Below are 17,227 nucleotides of genomic sequence, written 5' to 3' on the forward strand. Positions count from 1 at the left end.
AACCTGTAACTTGTTCTTGTCAGAGACCAGCAGGGCATGTATTTGTCCCTTTGAAATAAATCAAATAAACTAAAACCGCATAAACATTGTATAATAACTAAACGATGGGTTTTGTCAATAAAATTTAAAATAATGCAGATAGCGTCAATCGCGGTAGAAATAAATATCAGATCAACGCAAGCTTTCATATATAGTGTCCTATATACCTGTTCTCTGATGTAATGCAAAAAAAAAGAATCCAATTATCTCATCGCCATTCCAGTTATCCACAGCGATCCCGTCTCCGACGTTGTTGGGCATTGCACTTCAACGGGTGGGCGGGGTCAGTAGTCCAAACAATCCCTACAAGCGTGTGTTTTGCCAGAGTGTTTAGGACCCGCCCCCAAGCTCGCTAGAGCAAAGATCCACTTCTAACGGGGTGCAATAATGGCCGAAGGCGTTAGAGGGCGGTATAAGACCGTCTGCCAGCTCAGACACATTCAGTACAGCATGCACAAGGTGCCCCGCTGAATTATGAATGGCAATAGCTAATAAAAGAAATACTGTGAGAAAAACATAGATCTACGTTTCCGGCACTCAACGATCGGGCGACAGAAACGTATTTCTACGTTTTCGGCAACCAAATGGTTAGCAGGTATAGTTCATATTGCCTGGAAAATTCTATTGTAATAAATATGGTGATAGAAGTGACTTAAATAATTATAGACCAATCTCCAAGCTGTCCTGTCAAGCAGAAATCCTGGAATCATTGGTAAACAACCAACTTAAAGCATTTATCACAAAGCATTATTAATCCCACATACATGTAGATATTATGGCCTCAGGTTTCTCATCTCTCCTTCACCTTTTCAGTTACTTCCTGTAATTATTTTAAATGTAAACATATTTTGCGTGAAATAAATAAACTCAATCGTCACCTGCATTCAAACTTCTCTAGAACCCACTGTTGCTCTGAAGACCAGGTTCATACGAGTTCAAACGTGTCACTGCATCCAACACATTATTCCAGCCTCACAGGTCGCTTCGGGGATGGGAATCACCAGAGGCCCCACGTCACAGTACTACTGTAATATTGTGATTCATTATCTTTTTTCAAATGCAAATTATGTCCCCAATGGAAAGGTTTGTAAATAACTGCAACAAAGACCCATATATACATCATCTATTTTTATCTAAGATAAGGTTTGAACTAAATGTGATCATGCAAAAAAAACATATATTTTTTTATGAATATTGATTTTGGTGTCACTGTATATATAATATTGGAACAGAAAATATCTCTATATTGCTGTATGAATTTTCTTCCCACCCCTAAACTGGTTCTGACCAGCATCACCATATGGCTTGGATTCAGCAACAGAAACACACGACAGACATCAGCTTTTATTTTATTTTTTTATTTCCATGTTACTTTTTAGAAATAAAAAATAAAAATACTGGAAGGAACAACTAAAGGTATCATCATCATCCTCATCAGTCACACTGGAACCTCACATCTTGCACCAGGAGAGGACAGTGATGTCACCAGATGCATGAAGTAAATACTCTTTACAGTTCAAATATAATAAAATAAAATGTATTTTGGCACAAGGTGACTGGTGACCATATCTGCATGTTTGAGACGTACAGGAGAATGAACCCTCCATGATGAATATTTTGACTTCAGTGAAGTGAACCCTGCATTGCTTTGATGAGACACCACTGTCCTCTCCTACTGTCCACTCCTAGCGTCAGAAACTCCCTAGTCGAACGCCTGTTCTTCCCAACGCGACGTCATGTCGATGACTGACACCCATTAACAAACTCAAACCAGAGCCAATTTGATAGTTTGGCCAACGTTGGTGAGATCAATTCTAAAGATCAGCTAAGAGTGGAATCACCAGTTACTTAGCAACGGCCATGGAGGACGATTGTGGAGCCAATATGGCTGCCACTGAAGACTGCAAGATTCCGTCCATCGAAGACTGCATTAAAACAAAAAAGATTTTTAATCCTTTGGGAATTTTATGTGATCCTTAGGGCATTTAAAATCTGTTACCGAGGGACACCTAGTAGTCCCTGTGGTAGTCTGGGTACATCAAGTCTGTTACAGAGGGACACCTAGTAGTCCCTGTGGTAGTCTGGGTACATCAAGTCTGTTACAGAGGGACACCTAGTAGTCCCTGTGGTAGTCTGGGTACATCAAGTCTGTTACTGAGGGACACCTAGTAGTCCCTGTGGTAGTCTGGGTACATCAAGTCTGTTACTGAGGGACACCTAGTAGTCCCTGTGGTAGTCTGGGTACATCAAGTCTGTTACAGAGGGACACCTAGTAGTCCCTGTGGTAGTCTGGGTACATCAAGTCTGTTACCGAGGGACACCTAGTAGTCCCTGTGGTAGTCTGGGTACATCAAGTCTGTTACCGAGGGACACCTAGTAGTCCCTGTGGTAGTCTGGGTACATCAAGTCTGTTACTGAGGGACACCTAGTAGTCCCTGTGGTAGTCTGGGTACATCAAGTCTGTTACCGAGGGACACCTAGACCTAGTAGTCCCTGTGGTAGTCTGGGTAGTGGGTACATCAAGTCTGTTACCGAGGGACAATTTGTAATCCCTGCAATGCAATGGAATGGTCCTCAAAGTGGGAAAGTCTAGCATCATCTTTCAACCATGTCTTTTCTGAGACGCAGTTATCGGATGTTGTATACAACATACACTATAAACAACATTGGTTTAACGTGTTTGTAATGTTTTAGAATACAATGGAAGCCAGATTCTCATCAATCCCAGTGTGGTAGTTCAGCAGTTTCTCAGCATACATCATGCTCGGAAATGAGCCACAAAAACACCAGCTTCTTGCAAGGTTCCGTGGTTCTCTCATAGATAAACTAGTACACATCATCTATTTCTCCCCCAGCATTTCCGAGCAGCACATTGGTCATAATTCCAACCTCCCATACTGGAAATTTCAGAGAAGGTACAGAGATGGTCAAAAAAATAAAAAGCTTCGACACCAATGTTTTAGATTCTGAGCTGGCGATTGGGAGCAGAAAACGTCACCATTTGTTAGTAATTCTGACCGTCACTAGCAATGCTATCAAATGCAAACATTTTCTTCTTCCAATACCTCAAGTACAAAAAACGCAGGGACTGTGCTTTGTGGATAGACTGAACGCAGATAAAACTGATGTTTAGTGTTTGTGTAAAGGCAGAATATGGCAGAGACTGAATCCCCCAACTGCCAGGCTCCACAGTTAAATCTGAACCACAAAGGATGCTGGGAAAGGGGGTGGGTACCAAGAAGGCTGGGCTTATAATTTTTTTTTACTAAAATTCAGGAAGTGGGTTTTCTTACCATATTCATTCTATTAACTAATAACTGAAAACCGCCATCCCAGCGCTGTACCAAACATCACAATATTTCATTTTTTTCTTCAAATTTTTCATTTTTCCAAAATGATGACTGAAGCATTATCTCACATAATATCTGGATATGTTAGTGATCAATAAGTAGATCGATAACCAGCCTCATGTCGTCTGGGCACGCTCACTTCACGATAAGTTGACCATGGTTGTTTTTCTTCTTTTTTTTTAAGGGAGGAATGTGTGGAGTGATGTAATGTAGGTTAACGGTTTCCTGTATATGACGCAAGATTAAAAAAAGGGAATGCCACCCATTTTAAGAATTCACATAATGTTATTCCTGTGCCACAGTAGAGTCAGTGAACAACTCTCTCGCTTTCCAATGCTACCCCACGTGGGGATGAGCGAATCAGGGATCTAGGTGAAAAGTCACGAGCGCAAACAGGAAGAGACATTTCCACCGAATGCATTGGAGTCAATGAGGAAGGGGTTTTCTGCAGAGCTTTTTTTCCTCCTCTCTTTTTACCAAAATCACTCCTAATCACTAATTTCTGAACGGATTTTTATTAAATTTGGACTACACAAGACTTCAGGCAATGGACCCAGGGTGTTTTTCAGCCATACCAATTTTTGCGGAAATATACTTTTGGATATTGCAATTACTATAGAAAAACGTGAGTAACACGTTTTTCTACAACTCAAGTGCAGACCTATGTTACTCCATTTCATTAGCACTAAAAGTGAATTTTCTTTATTGTATCAGAACCTTCCGAATGTTATCTTTCAAAAAAGAGACCAGGCTCATGCATGTGCTATAAGTATAAAGTATAGTATTTTGGTTTGCAAAAAAAGTATGCAGTCCTCAAGTTCAAGTTAAAAAAATTGCCACTTTTGGGGGCGCCAGTTAAGAGGTTAAAAGGGGGAATGCCACCCATTTTAATAATTCACATGTTATTCCTGTGCCACAGTCGAGTCAGTGAACATGAACCACTCTCTCCTAAAGCTAGAAATCCGAGAACAGGAAGGATAGAATGTGGATTCTTAAAATGGGGGGGCATTCGCCTTTAAACTGTATTACAAGCATGTGAGCTTGAAGTAGAAGATATCAACGTAACTAAATTCAAGTCAAATTATGTACATAACATATCCATGTCAAATTAAATAGTTTGATTGGAGCAATTCACATTTTGATTAACCAAATTATTTATTGAAATAACTCAAGTCAAAGCTCATCTAGATCTAGATTACGATCATTGCGTCATTTTACAGAAAACATTTTTCAGTCTACTTTAGGAAGAAGAGTGAGAGAGCAAGGAAAGAGAGGATACGAAAATCAACCTAGAACGTTCAGAGTGTCCCTCGCTTTATACAGATTAGAGGAAGACAGATAATGTCCTCTGACTGGAGACGTCAACAGAAAGATTCCAGATGATTTGAAGAGCACAATGAGACTGGTTATTTTAACATAGCGGTCCCATCGCTGAGAAGTAGGAACAAATGTATCACAGCATCAGGAACCATGAGAGAAGAGAAGAGGGAGGGAGGGAGAGAGAGAGAGAAGAGCGAGAGGGAAGGGGAGAGAATAGTCTTGCTTTTACAACCACTGAGTCCAATCTACTGGACAAAACCTAATTAGTCCAAGTGGAGTCATATGCAAATGAGCAATGGCATAAGCAATGTTTTTATTAAAGCTAAATCTGGACTTTCATAATTTTGTATGTTGAATTTGTTGATAGATGCACAATATTAATATAGTTGGTAAATACATCACAATGGCCCGATTCCTGTGCATTAACCTTTTGTCACTATGAAGGTAATTTTCTCTAAAACCTGGTTTGGTGCGACTTGAAGGGAACAGAGCTGGCTTGATACTAGTACTAGAGAAATAATAAAGAGATTGTTAGAAAGCCGATATCAGAAGTAGAGAAATAAAGATTGTTAGAAAGCTTATATCAGGAGTAGAGAAATAAAGATGGTTAGAAAGCCGATATCAGGAGTAGAGAAATAGATCGTTAGAAAGCTGATATTAGGAGTAGAGAAATAATAAAGATAGTTAGAAAGCTGATATTATGAGTAGAGAAATAAAGAGATTGTTAGAAAGCAGATATTAGAGAAATAAAGATGGCTAGAAAGTAGATATTAGGAGTAGAGAAAAGATAAGATTGTTAGAACGCTGATATTAGGAGTAGAGAAATAAGAGATCGTCAGAAAGTTGATAGAGAAAGAATAGATCGTTAGAAAGCTGATATTAGGAGTAGAGAAAAAAGGGGAAACACCCCCTTTTTTATGCAAATCTTTTCTTATTATCCCCATCCAATCAAGTCTAAGTAGCCCTCCCTTACATATCCTGTCATCCAAACAGGTCTCAGTAGCCGTCCCTTACATATACTGTCATCCAATCAGGATGCTGAAATATTAAACCAATGATTTACTTTTCTAAGCAAAGTTAGTACTGTTGAAACAAAACCCTGCATTTTTAATAATTAAAAACAGGGATTATTTAGCTCATCATAAATCCATATCATGATTATGATAAAAATATATATATAGAACACCTAGAAAAAACTATTTAGTTTGGAAGGAAATGGAAGAACAGACTTAGAAAATAGTTGAACTCAAAGAGAAGGGGGAAGAGAAGGAGTGGTTAGTAGAGGTAGAGAGAGAAAGAGGTGGTAATGTGAAAGGTTTTTAAACTGGTCTAACAGTCCAACATTTCTTTAAAAACTGAGCAGCTGGACCGTCAGTCCATTCATTCCAACAGGCGGAAGACTAAAACAACTAACCTAACAACAGCACCAGAGAGCCTGTAGTGCCATTTATACTTCAAAATAAAGTAGTTCATTGGGAGTAGGGCTGGGTAAAACATTGATATTTACTGTTTTCCTGTCAATCTGTAGTATATTATTATTATTTTGTGGATTGTGATACATAATTTTGTTATAAAAATTAACGATAAAAATGCAAATATTAAATTGGATTTCTACCAAGACATTATTTTGAAATATCAATTGAGAATGTCAAATGGGATGTATGTGTCTGTGTGTGTGTGTGTGTGTGGGGGGGGGTGGGGGGGGGGGGGGGGTGGCCTGTCAGAGGAGGGATTCAAGGTTGGAGGTAAAAAATTAAAATAACATTAAAAAATAAAAGACACCCAACTATCTCCCACCCAGCTAGGGTCTGTCGTAGGGACGTCTGACCCATCTGGTCTGGCCGTCTCCCTCCTTCTCATCTAACCAAAGCCTAAACCCAGTCCTCTCATTACCCCGCCCACCCCACCTAGGAAGTCCGTGCGTTTGATCCCCGTGGTCTGCAGGGTCTCATGATGTCGGTAGGAGGACCGCAGAGTCCTTCTGTGTCTGTTGGGCTATCTGTTGCTGTGGTCGTCCTGACAATGATGATGACGAGGATGAGGATGATGAAGATGGAGACTTCTGGGATTCGGTCTCGCGCACATGTTTCTCCACCTGAAGAGGAAAATAAAGGTTGTAGTTAAACAAGACAATATATACGTCTATATAAGGAGATGGTCACTGTGGTAGTTGAACTTGACAGTCTATATAAAAAAGTATTCTATTTAATAATAATTATTATAATAATTATCATAAATATATAATAATAATTACAAATTTATATTAAAAAAAATTATAAATTAAATTATAAATATATTTTTTTCTGTTGTACCGAAATCGTACCGAACCGTGACCCCAATACCGAGGTACGTACCGAACCGTGGCTTCTGTGTACCGTTACACCCCTACTATATAATGAGATGATCACTGAGGTAGTTGAACCAGAGACTGTCTATATCAGTGGTTCTCAAACTTTTTACACCAAGTACCACCTGAGAACGTAGCTGGCTCGCCAAGTACCACCATATAACTGGCGTTAAAATACAGTCTATTCAGCTATGCACAGTTCACACAGGAGGCAAATGTATTCCTAATACCATTATTTATTGTTAACTTTTGTCAGACACAGCCACAATGTACAAAGGGTTAGCACTAGAACTAGCAAACGCTTCCACACAACTCATACAATGCAAGGGGCATTGAGAACATAACTAACATTCTCACATAGCAAGTGAGAAAATTAAGCTCTCTCTCTCTCTCTCAGCAAGCAATTGTCCGTCATTCTCTCTCTCACACTTTACCCTTTAAATGCCAGTGTTTGTGATGGGCATCACAAATTATTGTAAAAAAGAAAAGAAAACACATATTCAATACATTTTTGAATGTTTACCCTTTAAATGCCAGTTTGTGTGATGGCATCACAAATTATTGTTAAAAAAAACACAAAGTAAAATATATTCAATATATCAAATGCAAAGTAAATTTTTCTGGGGGAGATTATTACAGGCTAGGCATGTGTCAATGATTAGCAGCAACACAGATTTTGATAGATTTTTTGTAATGTCAGATTTAACACCAACTCTTTTCAGAAAAGTGGGAGTATTCATTTTTTATCTGACATTACAAAAAAATAAAAAATAAATGTTATGATCAGGGCTGAAGTTGAATTAAAGATTTATGACTGTTTAGACTGCATTACGCTCTGTAACAGTGATCTCCTGGTTGTTCCCCACTTAACTATCGCGCCGCCGCAACCAGAAACACTGGCCTGGCCTGCTTCTAAGTTCAGTGGCCTGACTGCAAAAAAAAAGAAAAAAAAATTGCTTTTTTGTAAATGTTTTCAAGTACCACCAAGTACCACTAGTGGTACACGTACCACAGTTTGAGAACCACTGGTCTATATAATAATGGATCACTACATAGATCATGACTCCATACATGGCTGAAGCACTGGATTATATATACTCACTATTATTTTGTGTACATGGGCTGAAGCACTGGATTAGATATACTCTATTTTGCGTACATGGGCTGAAGCACTGGATTAGATATACTCACTATTTTGCCTACATGGGTTGAAGCACCGGATTAGATATACTCACTATTTTGCGTACATGGCTGAAGCACTGGATTAGATATACTCACTATTTTGCATACATGGGCTGAAACACTGGAATAGATATACTCACTATTTTGCGTACATGGGCGAGGGCGCTGCCCTCTTTGCCTCGGCAGTTGTCCACCAGATAGGGCGGAGTTATGATGACGTCATCCATCACTACAATGCTCTTCTCCTCCCATTTACACTCCTTTATACTGGAGAGGGAGAGATAGAGATACACAGATACAGAGAGATAGACACACACAGATAGATACAGAGAGACAGAGACACAAATACAGATAAGACAGATTCAAAGAGAGACAGAGAGACACAGATACAAAGAGAGACACAGATACAGAGAGAGAAAGAGAGATAGATAGAGATACCAGAGGAAGGTTGAGACTTAACAGCTTAGAGAACGTCAAGAGTGGTGTGTGTGTGTGTGTGTGTATGTGCGTTTGTGTCTTACGTCTTATGTATGGTCTGGAAGAGTAACTGTCCCTCAGCTGAGACTCCGGCGCTGACAGCATATGCCTGAGATAACTTGTCCTCCCTCTCTGCTCGCATTCTGCTGGCAAGCTGGAGTACACACACACACACACACACACACACAGAAAACACAAAGTACAGGCATTTCAGTGACTTTTTACTAGCACCAGACCTGCTAAGATATTTACAACGTCCTGGCAAGAGGACACAAATACCTCTCAAAAGGGTAACCGGGACAAAAAAAGAAATACTAAAAAAGAACAATTCAGATAAGATTATTAGTAGGGAGGGCGGCTAAGTGGCGCAGTGGGCAAGGCGCTCGCCACTAACGCAGGAGATGCTGGGTTCGAGCCCAGCTCTCGGCGTTGCTACCAGCTTGGCTGGTCGTTCATACTAACACAATTGGCAGTGTTAGGGGTGGGAAAGCTGGTGGGTGGGGATTGGACTTTGTGGACAGCGACTCCTACAGGTCGGTTGGTGCGCCTGTACAGCAGAATCAGGAAGTATCGGGGGCAGCATGATCACGCTGTATAGGTGAAAAGATGCGACAGCTGCCTCCTCGTGTACCGGCGGGGACACGTGATGCAAGGCTTGGTCCTCACTGCAGCAGACCAGTGGGAGGCATAGTCTAGCAACGTTCGAGACAGGGGAGGGGAGAATTGGCGAGGCGAAATTGGGATGGGAGAAAAATAGATAATAAGGAGAAAAAGTGGATACAAAAAAAGATTATTAGTAGGGCTGTCTTAAATACTTCGAAGCTTCGTTCGATGGGCATAGGATTCGAATATGAAAATAACATTCGATTCTTTACAAATGTTGTGGGACTTGTACAGCAATTTGTTCAACTTTGTCAGTGCTGTACAAGTCCCACAACATTAGAAAATATATATATATTTAATTAAAAAATATATTTTATTAAATTATAATTTTTTTTAATTTCGAAGCTTCGAATTAAAATCGAATATCGGCCCTGAAGCTTAGAATTCCAAAAAAAATCGGAAGGTCAGCCCTAATTATTAGACAGATGATACATGGTAAGATTAAAGGTCCCATGTCTTATAAATGGCCTTTTCCAGTGTTTAGCATTGTTTCCTAGCAATGGGGGATTATATCAATGTGGCCTGTGTCTCTAATTATCATTTTGACTCATCAGTCCGGTCTCGAGTTCACGAGATCTTCCCTCACTCAACTAAGCCGTTCTGATTAGACTGTTTTGCTGACGTGAATAAGGCACTGGTTGTAGTCACCGCCCACAATCAACAATTCACTCAACATTACAACAGAGCGAGTGGAATTACTTCCTCAAACGGGTTGATGTGCGAGGGTGCTGTCTCTGTCTCTCTCTCTATCTCTCTCTTGTATGTATCACGCTGTGTGGGTGAAATACAGCTTGAAATCTTGAAGTGGAAAAATGCTGCTTTTGAGTGCTTTAGAAATACAAAACAATTAATTATTTTGAATTTTTTTTTTTACAGATGTGTTCCATAGACTCACAGGAATTGTGTAAAGTTGCCCAAATAGTGAAAGGAATAGCAAGACATGTCCCCTTTAAAACACACACCAGGCATTAGCTTGGTAATATTGAGTGATGCTAGGATGAGGTGTTACCTTGCTAATATTGAGTGATGCTAGGAGGAGGCGTTACCTTGGTACAGTGGAGGTTTCTCTATGACAACACGTGAAACACAAAAATTCACTCATAATTCATAATTATTATTAATTTACATATACCTATATATATATATTATTTTTTTTAATTATTATTATTATTTGTTTTATTATAAATGTTTCTCTGTAAAAAAATGCCAGTGAATTTTTCTTTCTTCAAAAATTGCCAAAATTGACAGCTCTGAGCAGGCCTGCACTGCAGTAATGCCTGCAGTAATTATTCGTGCAGAATAACTGCACAGGTTGACCCAGGGTTAAATAAATAATAAATAATAGCCAATCAAAATAGGCTATTAATGTCATCTAAGCACGGTCTGTGCATTTAAACTCTTGCCATTGAATGGAGGGTTGAATGATTGACAGCCCTTGACATCCAATACACGGAGGTTGAATGATTGGCAGCCTTGCAAATCCAATCAGAGTATGGCTCCTACGTCTGCAGCTCTGTAGCTACACAGATGTTTCTCCCCTCGCGGGATTGATTGATCATTTTATTAACAGAGCACTGAGAGCAGCCACGTTCGAAACCTCTATATTAGTGTATCTAACATTTAGCACTTTAATAGCAACTTCTTTTTCGCCGGCGGGACATTTACTGAGGACCAGCACAACACACCTGTGGATATTATGATTTAACAAGTCTATCTGTCCAGGAGGATGACAACATTATTGCAGGTACTGTAAGCAGGCAGCCTAGCAGTTTCTAGCTTTGATGCTAATAACTACTAACGTTATCACGCTAGCTTGGATGCTAACTAACGTAATTAAGCTGGTCATGGTTCATGGTGAGCTGTTTGTGTTATAACGAGACAGCAAATTAATTAATGAATGAATGAAAACTTTATTTGGGTGAATCGCTTGGGTGACTGTCTGAGTGACCACCTGTCGGGAGTCGGAGTCCCGAAAATGGAACGCGTGTCACGCATCAACAGAACAATGTTTAGTGGATTTCGACAGCATCCTCACGCAAATGAAGGATCGATTAGATCACAAAAGACTGCTGTTTGTTGCATTGCTGGATTTGCAACTGCAGAGGAGGTCATTGAACGTTTCATCAGAAAAGAGCGAAGGATGGATTTCATTTACAAGGAGCGACAGGGACACTATTTCCTCCTAAGAAGTAACGTCGTCAATGGTGAGTGAAATTATTTTTTTTTATATTTAGTAGCTGTGTGGGGCGGGTCTGTGTTGATTATGATTTAATTGGCTGTATTCTCTCTCTGCGTTGGTATGCGTTCTGCCTTTCTGTGGTATAACGAGCGATTTCTTTTGATCCGCCGTGGCCCCCTCCCTCCCTCTCTCCTCCCCTCCTCCTCCTCCTCTCCTCTCCCCTCCTCAATCAGAGTTTCCAACGCTATAGGTCTATTGACTCAGAATGGTCTGTTTTATTGAAATCGTCACAGCAGTATAGTTTGTTTATACTTCAGAAGTATGATATTTAAACATGGTCCCCAAAATGAATGGAAGCGAATGAGGAGCCCGACACCTGGGAGGAATGGGGGTGTTGCAGCGTTGGAGATGTTTAAAAAATATAATTTAATATATAATATAATATAATAATTTGTGCTTCACCTAAAAATTTGGTCAGCAGCCTCCACTGCCTTGGTAATATTGAGTGATGATAGGATGAGGTGTTACCTTGGTAATATTGAGTGATGCTAGGATGAAGTGTTACCTTGGTAATATTGAGTGATGCTAGGATGAGGTGTTACCTTGGTAATATTGAGTGATGCTAGGAGGAGGCGTTACCTTGGTAATATTGAGTGATGCTAGGATGAGGTGTTACCTTGGTAATATTGAGTGACGTTAGGAAGCGTTACCTTGGTAATATTGAGTGATGCTAGGATGAGGTGTTACCTTGGTAATATTGAGTGATGTTAAAAGGCGTTACCTTGGTAATATTGAGTGATGCTAGGATGAGGTGTTACCTTGGTAATATTGAGTGATGCTAGGATGAGGCGTTACCTTGGTAATATTGAGTGATGCTAGGAGGCGTTACCTTGGTAATATTGAGTGATGCTAGGATCAGGTGTTACCTTGGTAATATTGAGTGATGCTAGGAGGAGGCGTTACCTTGGTAATATTGAGTGATGCTAGGCGGCGTTACCTTGGTAATATAGAGTGATGCTAGGATAAGGTGTTACCTTAGTAATACCATGTGATGCTAAGAGGTGTTAACTTGGTAATATAGAGTGATGCTATGATGAGGCGTTACCTTGGTAATGTTGAGTGATGCTAAGAGGTGTTACCTTGGTAATGTTGAGTGATGCTAGCGGAGGTGGTGTGTGTGAACGGTCGTTGAGAACTTCAACCTCTGAGACGAAGGCCAGGTTGACCAGAATGAGGTCACTGAGGTTAGATTTACCACTGGCAGGAGGTGACTCTGGGAGGGGAGGGGTTAAGGAATAACAGCATGTATATACACTGATACCTGTAATAAGAGACAAGACACATAACTGTAGTAACAGACGGATAACTGTAACTAGACAATTTCAGAGGTTGAGTGTGGGTGCTGAACAGCCTGTAGGTCTGTGAGACAAATGATCCAGGGAATGAAATAGGATCTCCCCAACGAGTCCAACGGTACCACCCACGAGTTTGTACAACAAACCATTCACAAGATACAAAAGGGGGCTGGGCTTATGCATAGGAGGGGAGGGCAAACAAAGATCAATGAAAGCAGATCTCCCCGCTGAAGCCAACTGCGAGTCTAACATTGAGGGCAGAAAATATAATTCCCTGTGTGTGTGTGTGGGGGGGGCTGGATATTAGATAGGTGAGGCGTTATGGTACCTGAGGCGTTATGGTACCTGAACATGTAGATATAGGGATGTTGACCGAAAAACACTGGCCCTATGCATAAGCCACACCCCCTTTCATATCTCATGAGCCATTTGTCGTAGTGACAAATGGCTCATGAGATATGAAAGGGGGTGTGGCTTATGCATAGGGACCAGTGTTTTTGGGTCAACATCCCTATATCTACATGTTCAGGTACCATAACGCCTCACCTATCTAATATCCAGCCCCCCCACCACACACACACACAGGGAATTACATTTTCTGCCCTCAATGTTGATTCTTGCGATTATTTTCTGTTCATCGTGGGCATCTATGAAATTCTCAGCCATTAATGTTTCTATTTAGCTCAGTTTGATAGATCAGTTAAGCTGTCAGTGTTTTGTATCAAATGAAGGCTTCTAACAGAGTAGGCAACATTAGAAATAGCAAGACATTAAATAATTTAATAATGCAATTTTAGGTATTATGTATTTTTAAGTAATTGAAGTAGGCCTATTATTGTCCACAATATTCACAAACATTGGCATCTTTGTTTATAATGGCAGCCAATACAAATGGTGACCCAGAACATTTTTGAGTGAGTGCACCAGAACATTTTTGAGTGAGTGCATTGAGGTCGAGCCAAATGGAGTCACCAGAACAGGCAGGCTATTATTCGCACAGGACATGTACTATATTAGTTACATGGGGACCTTCCTGAATTGAGAATGACTCCCCAATCTCTTTTACAAAAGGCACATTTCCAACAGGATATATTTTCTGTTATACACAAATTGATATTTCTGGTGGCCAATATGTCAAAATAACCTATATGTTAATAACTAAGTCAGTGCCTCTAAATAAATAAATAAAATATATACAGAGGCTACTGCAAAGCCAGTTTTGTGGCTGAAATTACTGGTATGTGCATTTACATTGGATAAATGTTATCAGGGGACCCGCCTTCACCAAAATACAGTAAGTAATTTGCACTCACGTTTGTAGGCTACCGTACAAATGGTAGATATAGCAGATTTGCATGGGATTATAGTCAATGATCTCAGTGGGTCATAACAGGCTACTAGTCCTGTGCGAATAGCCTACTCATCGTAGGACAGCAAGCACATCTAATGTCTAGGCTTTCAAACCAGTCTCTTTTTTGGCTAGAATCCTATGCCAATTCATCATGTTCCCCCGAGTTCACGCCACAAGGAAACTGCATCACGCTCTGTTCCCCCAAGTTCACGCCACAAGGAAGCTGCGTGTTGCTCAGAGTCTGTTCTAGGGCTGGGCGATATAACGATAACGATAAATATCACGATATATTTTAATAATCGATATCGAATATCAATATCGAAAAAAAATAATATCGATTTTTTTTTTTTTTTTTTTGTGACCTGCAACAGGGCAGTTTTAAAACCAGAGACAGTGGACAGACTTGTCTTTCTTGCCTGCAACTTAAAGTAATGGCTTTGCTTGTCCAAATGACAATACTGACCAAATTGAGATTTGTTTTTCTCTTGTCCATTTATTTTGTTTGCTTTCTAATTTAAAATACAGTTTGAAACCGTGTACACAGTAGGCTATGTGTGCTAGCAGAGCTAGACTCCAGTCACGAGTCACGGTGCACATGTGCGGTGGTTTGTCCACCAAAAAAGCGCCAAAAGATCGAAAATAAACTAGCAGAGCCAGAACTGTTCAACTCCCCTGGAGCCACAGCCAGCAGAGAAGCCGGTTTACTTTCGCTTTTAAACCAGCTGCAGCCTGAGAACTGGAGTGTGAGGGGATGTAACACTAAAGATGGCGGCAACAACAAAGAATTGCTGCAAAATAAACATACATCTGTTGTTTAAAAAAAAAAAAAAAAAAAACATTATACTTATAACAATTTCGATAATTATCGATATCGAGAAATATGATAACATTATCATATCGTTATCGCGATATGATTTTTTGCCATATCGCCCAGCCCTAGTCTGTTCCCCTGAGTTCACGCCATAAGGAAGCTGCGTCTAGATCTGTTCCCCTGAGTTTACATCAGAAGGAAGCCGCGTCTCGCTCTGTTCCCCCAAGTTCACGTCAGAAGGAAACTGCGTCTCGCTGTTCCCCTGAGTTTACATCAGAAGGAAGCTGCATCTCACTCTGTTCTCCCAAGTTCACGTCAGAAGGAAGCCGCGTCTAGCTCTGTTCCCCTGAGTTCACGTCAGAAGGAAGCTGTGTCACGTTCTGCATCCGCACCGCCTCTAAATGGGGACTGCAGTCGTTCTAAGCTTTTAAATGTTACCTTTTTGTCTGTAGTTCACGGATTGCTTCAATATTTCGGATTCACAGGACAAGCCCCTGTGGAAGTTAAGACAAGGACCCACAGCGATACACACAAAATACAAAGACACACAGCATCCAACAACAGTTCTGGTCCCGTTTCTTATTGCAGTGAGCCATAAAGGGCGACAGTGGATATACACATTTAAAGAAATGTATGAGAAACAGTATGACACAGAGAGACCGATATATATATATAGATGTCGATGAAGATAGAGAATGGTGAGGAAGAGAGAATATTCTGGGTGTGTCTGAATTTATGTGAATACGTATGTGTGTATGACTTGTGTGTATGTGATGTACAGTTCCCCCCCCCCCCCCCCCCCCCACCTACCCAACCGCCTCCAATGTACAGTTTATTCACCCTCAAATGTATATACTCTCTTTTTAGACTCATTTTGTACACAAACAGTACTGTATATTTGTAGATATGGTATGTCATAAATGTCTAGATGCAACAGTACTGTCTACCTGTATGTCATGTACCGGTATGTCATGTTATGATGAATTGAAAATGGGGGTCCCTGATGTAAACAAGACGAAAGTCTTTCTCTGGTCTGCACCCCCTTAACAATTGTGTGTATTGAGCTGTACTGTATTGTACCCATTCTGCAATCTGTTAATACAATTTTCAATCAATCAATTTCAATCAAAGACTTGAGTTTCAGTATGCAGAGATAGATTTAACATTAGCTCACATGAGCAGAACAGTATGACAGAACGTGACTAACCTAACAGCAAGTATTGATTACACGGTGCAGAATAATACATACCCCCCCCCCCCCTTTAACTTTACACGAGTAATATATATCATTTCCATTATTTAAAATGTATTTTCTCATTGAAATGTTGTGCATAACTACCAATAACTAACTACCCCACGAAGCAATGGAACCGTTCATTCTGGCAAAGGCGTAATTCTTCAAACGTTTAGAAAAATGCCCAGATGTTCCATGATGACTTCTTCAGAGATAAGTAATACAAACATGACATTCTCCGCCTGGAAAAACGTTGCATCCATAAAATGAAAAATAACACGATCATGTCATTCCTAGAATGGGTTGCCAGCTAGCTAACCTCCTCCTTGCTAGCTACCGTTAGCTCTACTCCAGGCCTCCGGCGGCCGCACATAAACCCTGGTCCTGCTGACAGACAGCAGATGAAGGATACTTAAAGTGAGCATCTTGGACTGGTAGTCGAAGGCCAGGACCTCTCCCTGGACCTGCTGCCCCAGACAGGTGAGGCAGGACACCTGGCTACCAACCGTCAGATACTCCCCTGCTCCGGGAGCCGCCATCTTCTCCTGACCGCCTGCTACACGGGCTGACATGACTACTGACGTCAGGACAACACGTCATGGCGCAGACGACGTAAAGGGCCTCTAGACTAGAGGATAGGAGGGGGTGAAGTCGCGTTCCATTCACGGATCGGAGGCCTGAGGTTCTCAGTTGGGAAAATCGGAAATTACGACCATATTACATTCCAATACCCCAGGAGGCCAGGATGGGAAAAGAAACATTGATCGGTTTGGACTACCATATATGATGTGATATTCTCTGAGGTGATGGCCGGCTATAATTGTGGTGCTTAACTATATTATTATGTCTCCTTTTTGCCATCTACATCATGCTTCCCCTAGGCCTCCTCATCAATAAATTCACCGGCATTAAATACCAC

General features: G+C 40.7%; 1 protein-coding gene across 1 annotated transcript; it reads right to left on the reverse strand.

Moving 5' to 3' along the window:
- Positions 1 to 1,399: 1,399 nt before the first annotated feature.
- LOC311240964 (protein LSM12 homolog A-like) lies at positions 1,400 to 16,862 on the reverse strand. Its single transcript, XM_084329599.1, has 5 exons — positions 16,721 to 16,862; positions 12,697 to 12,830; positions 8,760 to 8,869; positions 8,379 to 8,505; positions 1,400 to 6,804 (listed from the first exon to the last, which is right to left on the reverse strand). Exons 1-5 carry the CDS (start codon positions 16,845 to 16,847, stop codon positions 6,658 to 6,660), a joined length of 645 nt encoding a protein of 214 aa, XP_084185725.1. The 5' UTR covers positions 16,848 to 16,862; the 3' UTR covers positions 1,400 to 6,657.
- Between the last annotated feature and the right edge of the window lie 365 nt (positions 16,863 to 17,227).

Source organism: Notolepis coatsorum, assembly GCF_963971535.1.
Source record: "Notolepis coatsorum genome assembly, chromosome: 14".
In the NCBI taxonomy this organism is placed as follows: domain Eukaryota; kingdom Metazoa; phylum Chordata; class Actinopteri; order Aulopiformes; family Paralepididae; genus Notolepis; species Notolepis coatsorum.

Excerpts from the sequence above, each read along its gene's own strand:
- LOC311240964 (XM_084329599.1), bottom strand. The coding sequence starts at position 16,847 with ATGGCGGCTCCCGGAGCAGGGGAGTATCTGACGGTTGGTAGCCAGGTG. Across the intron at positions 12,831-16,720 it reads GTCCAAGATGCTCACTTTAA|AGTCACCTCCTGCCAGTGGT; the intron begins GTATCCTTCATC and ends CTCCCCTCCCAG. Across the intron at positions 8,506-8,759 it reads TTCCAGACCATACATAAGAC|TATAAAGGAGTGTAAATGGG; the intron begins GTAAGACACAAA and ends CTCCCTCTCCAG.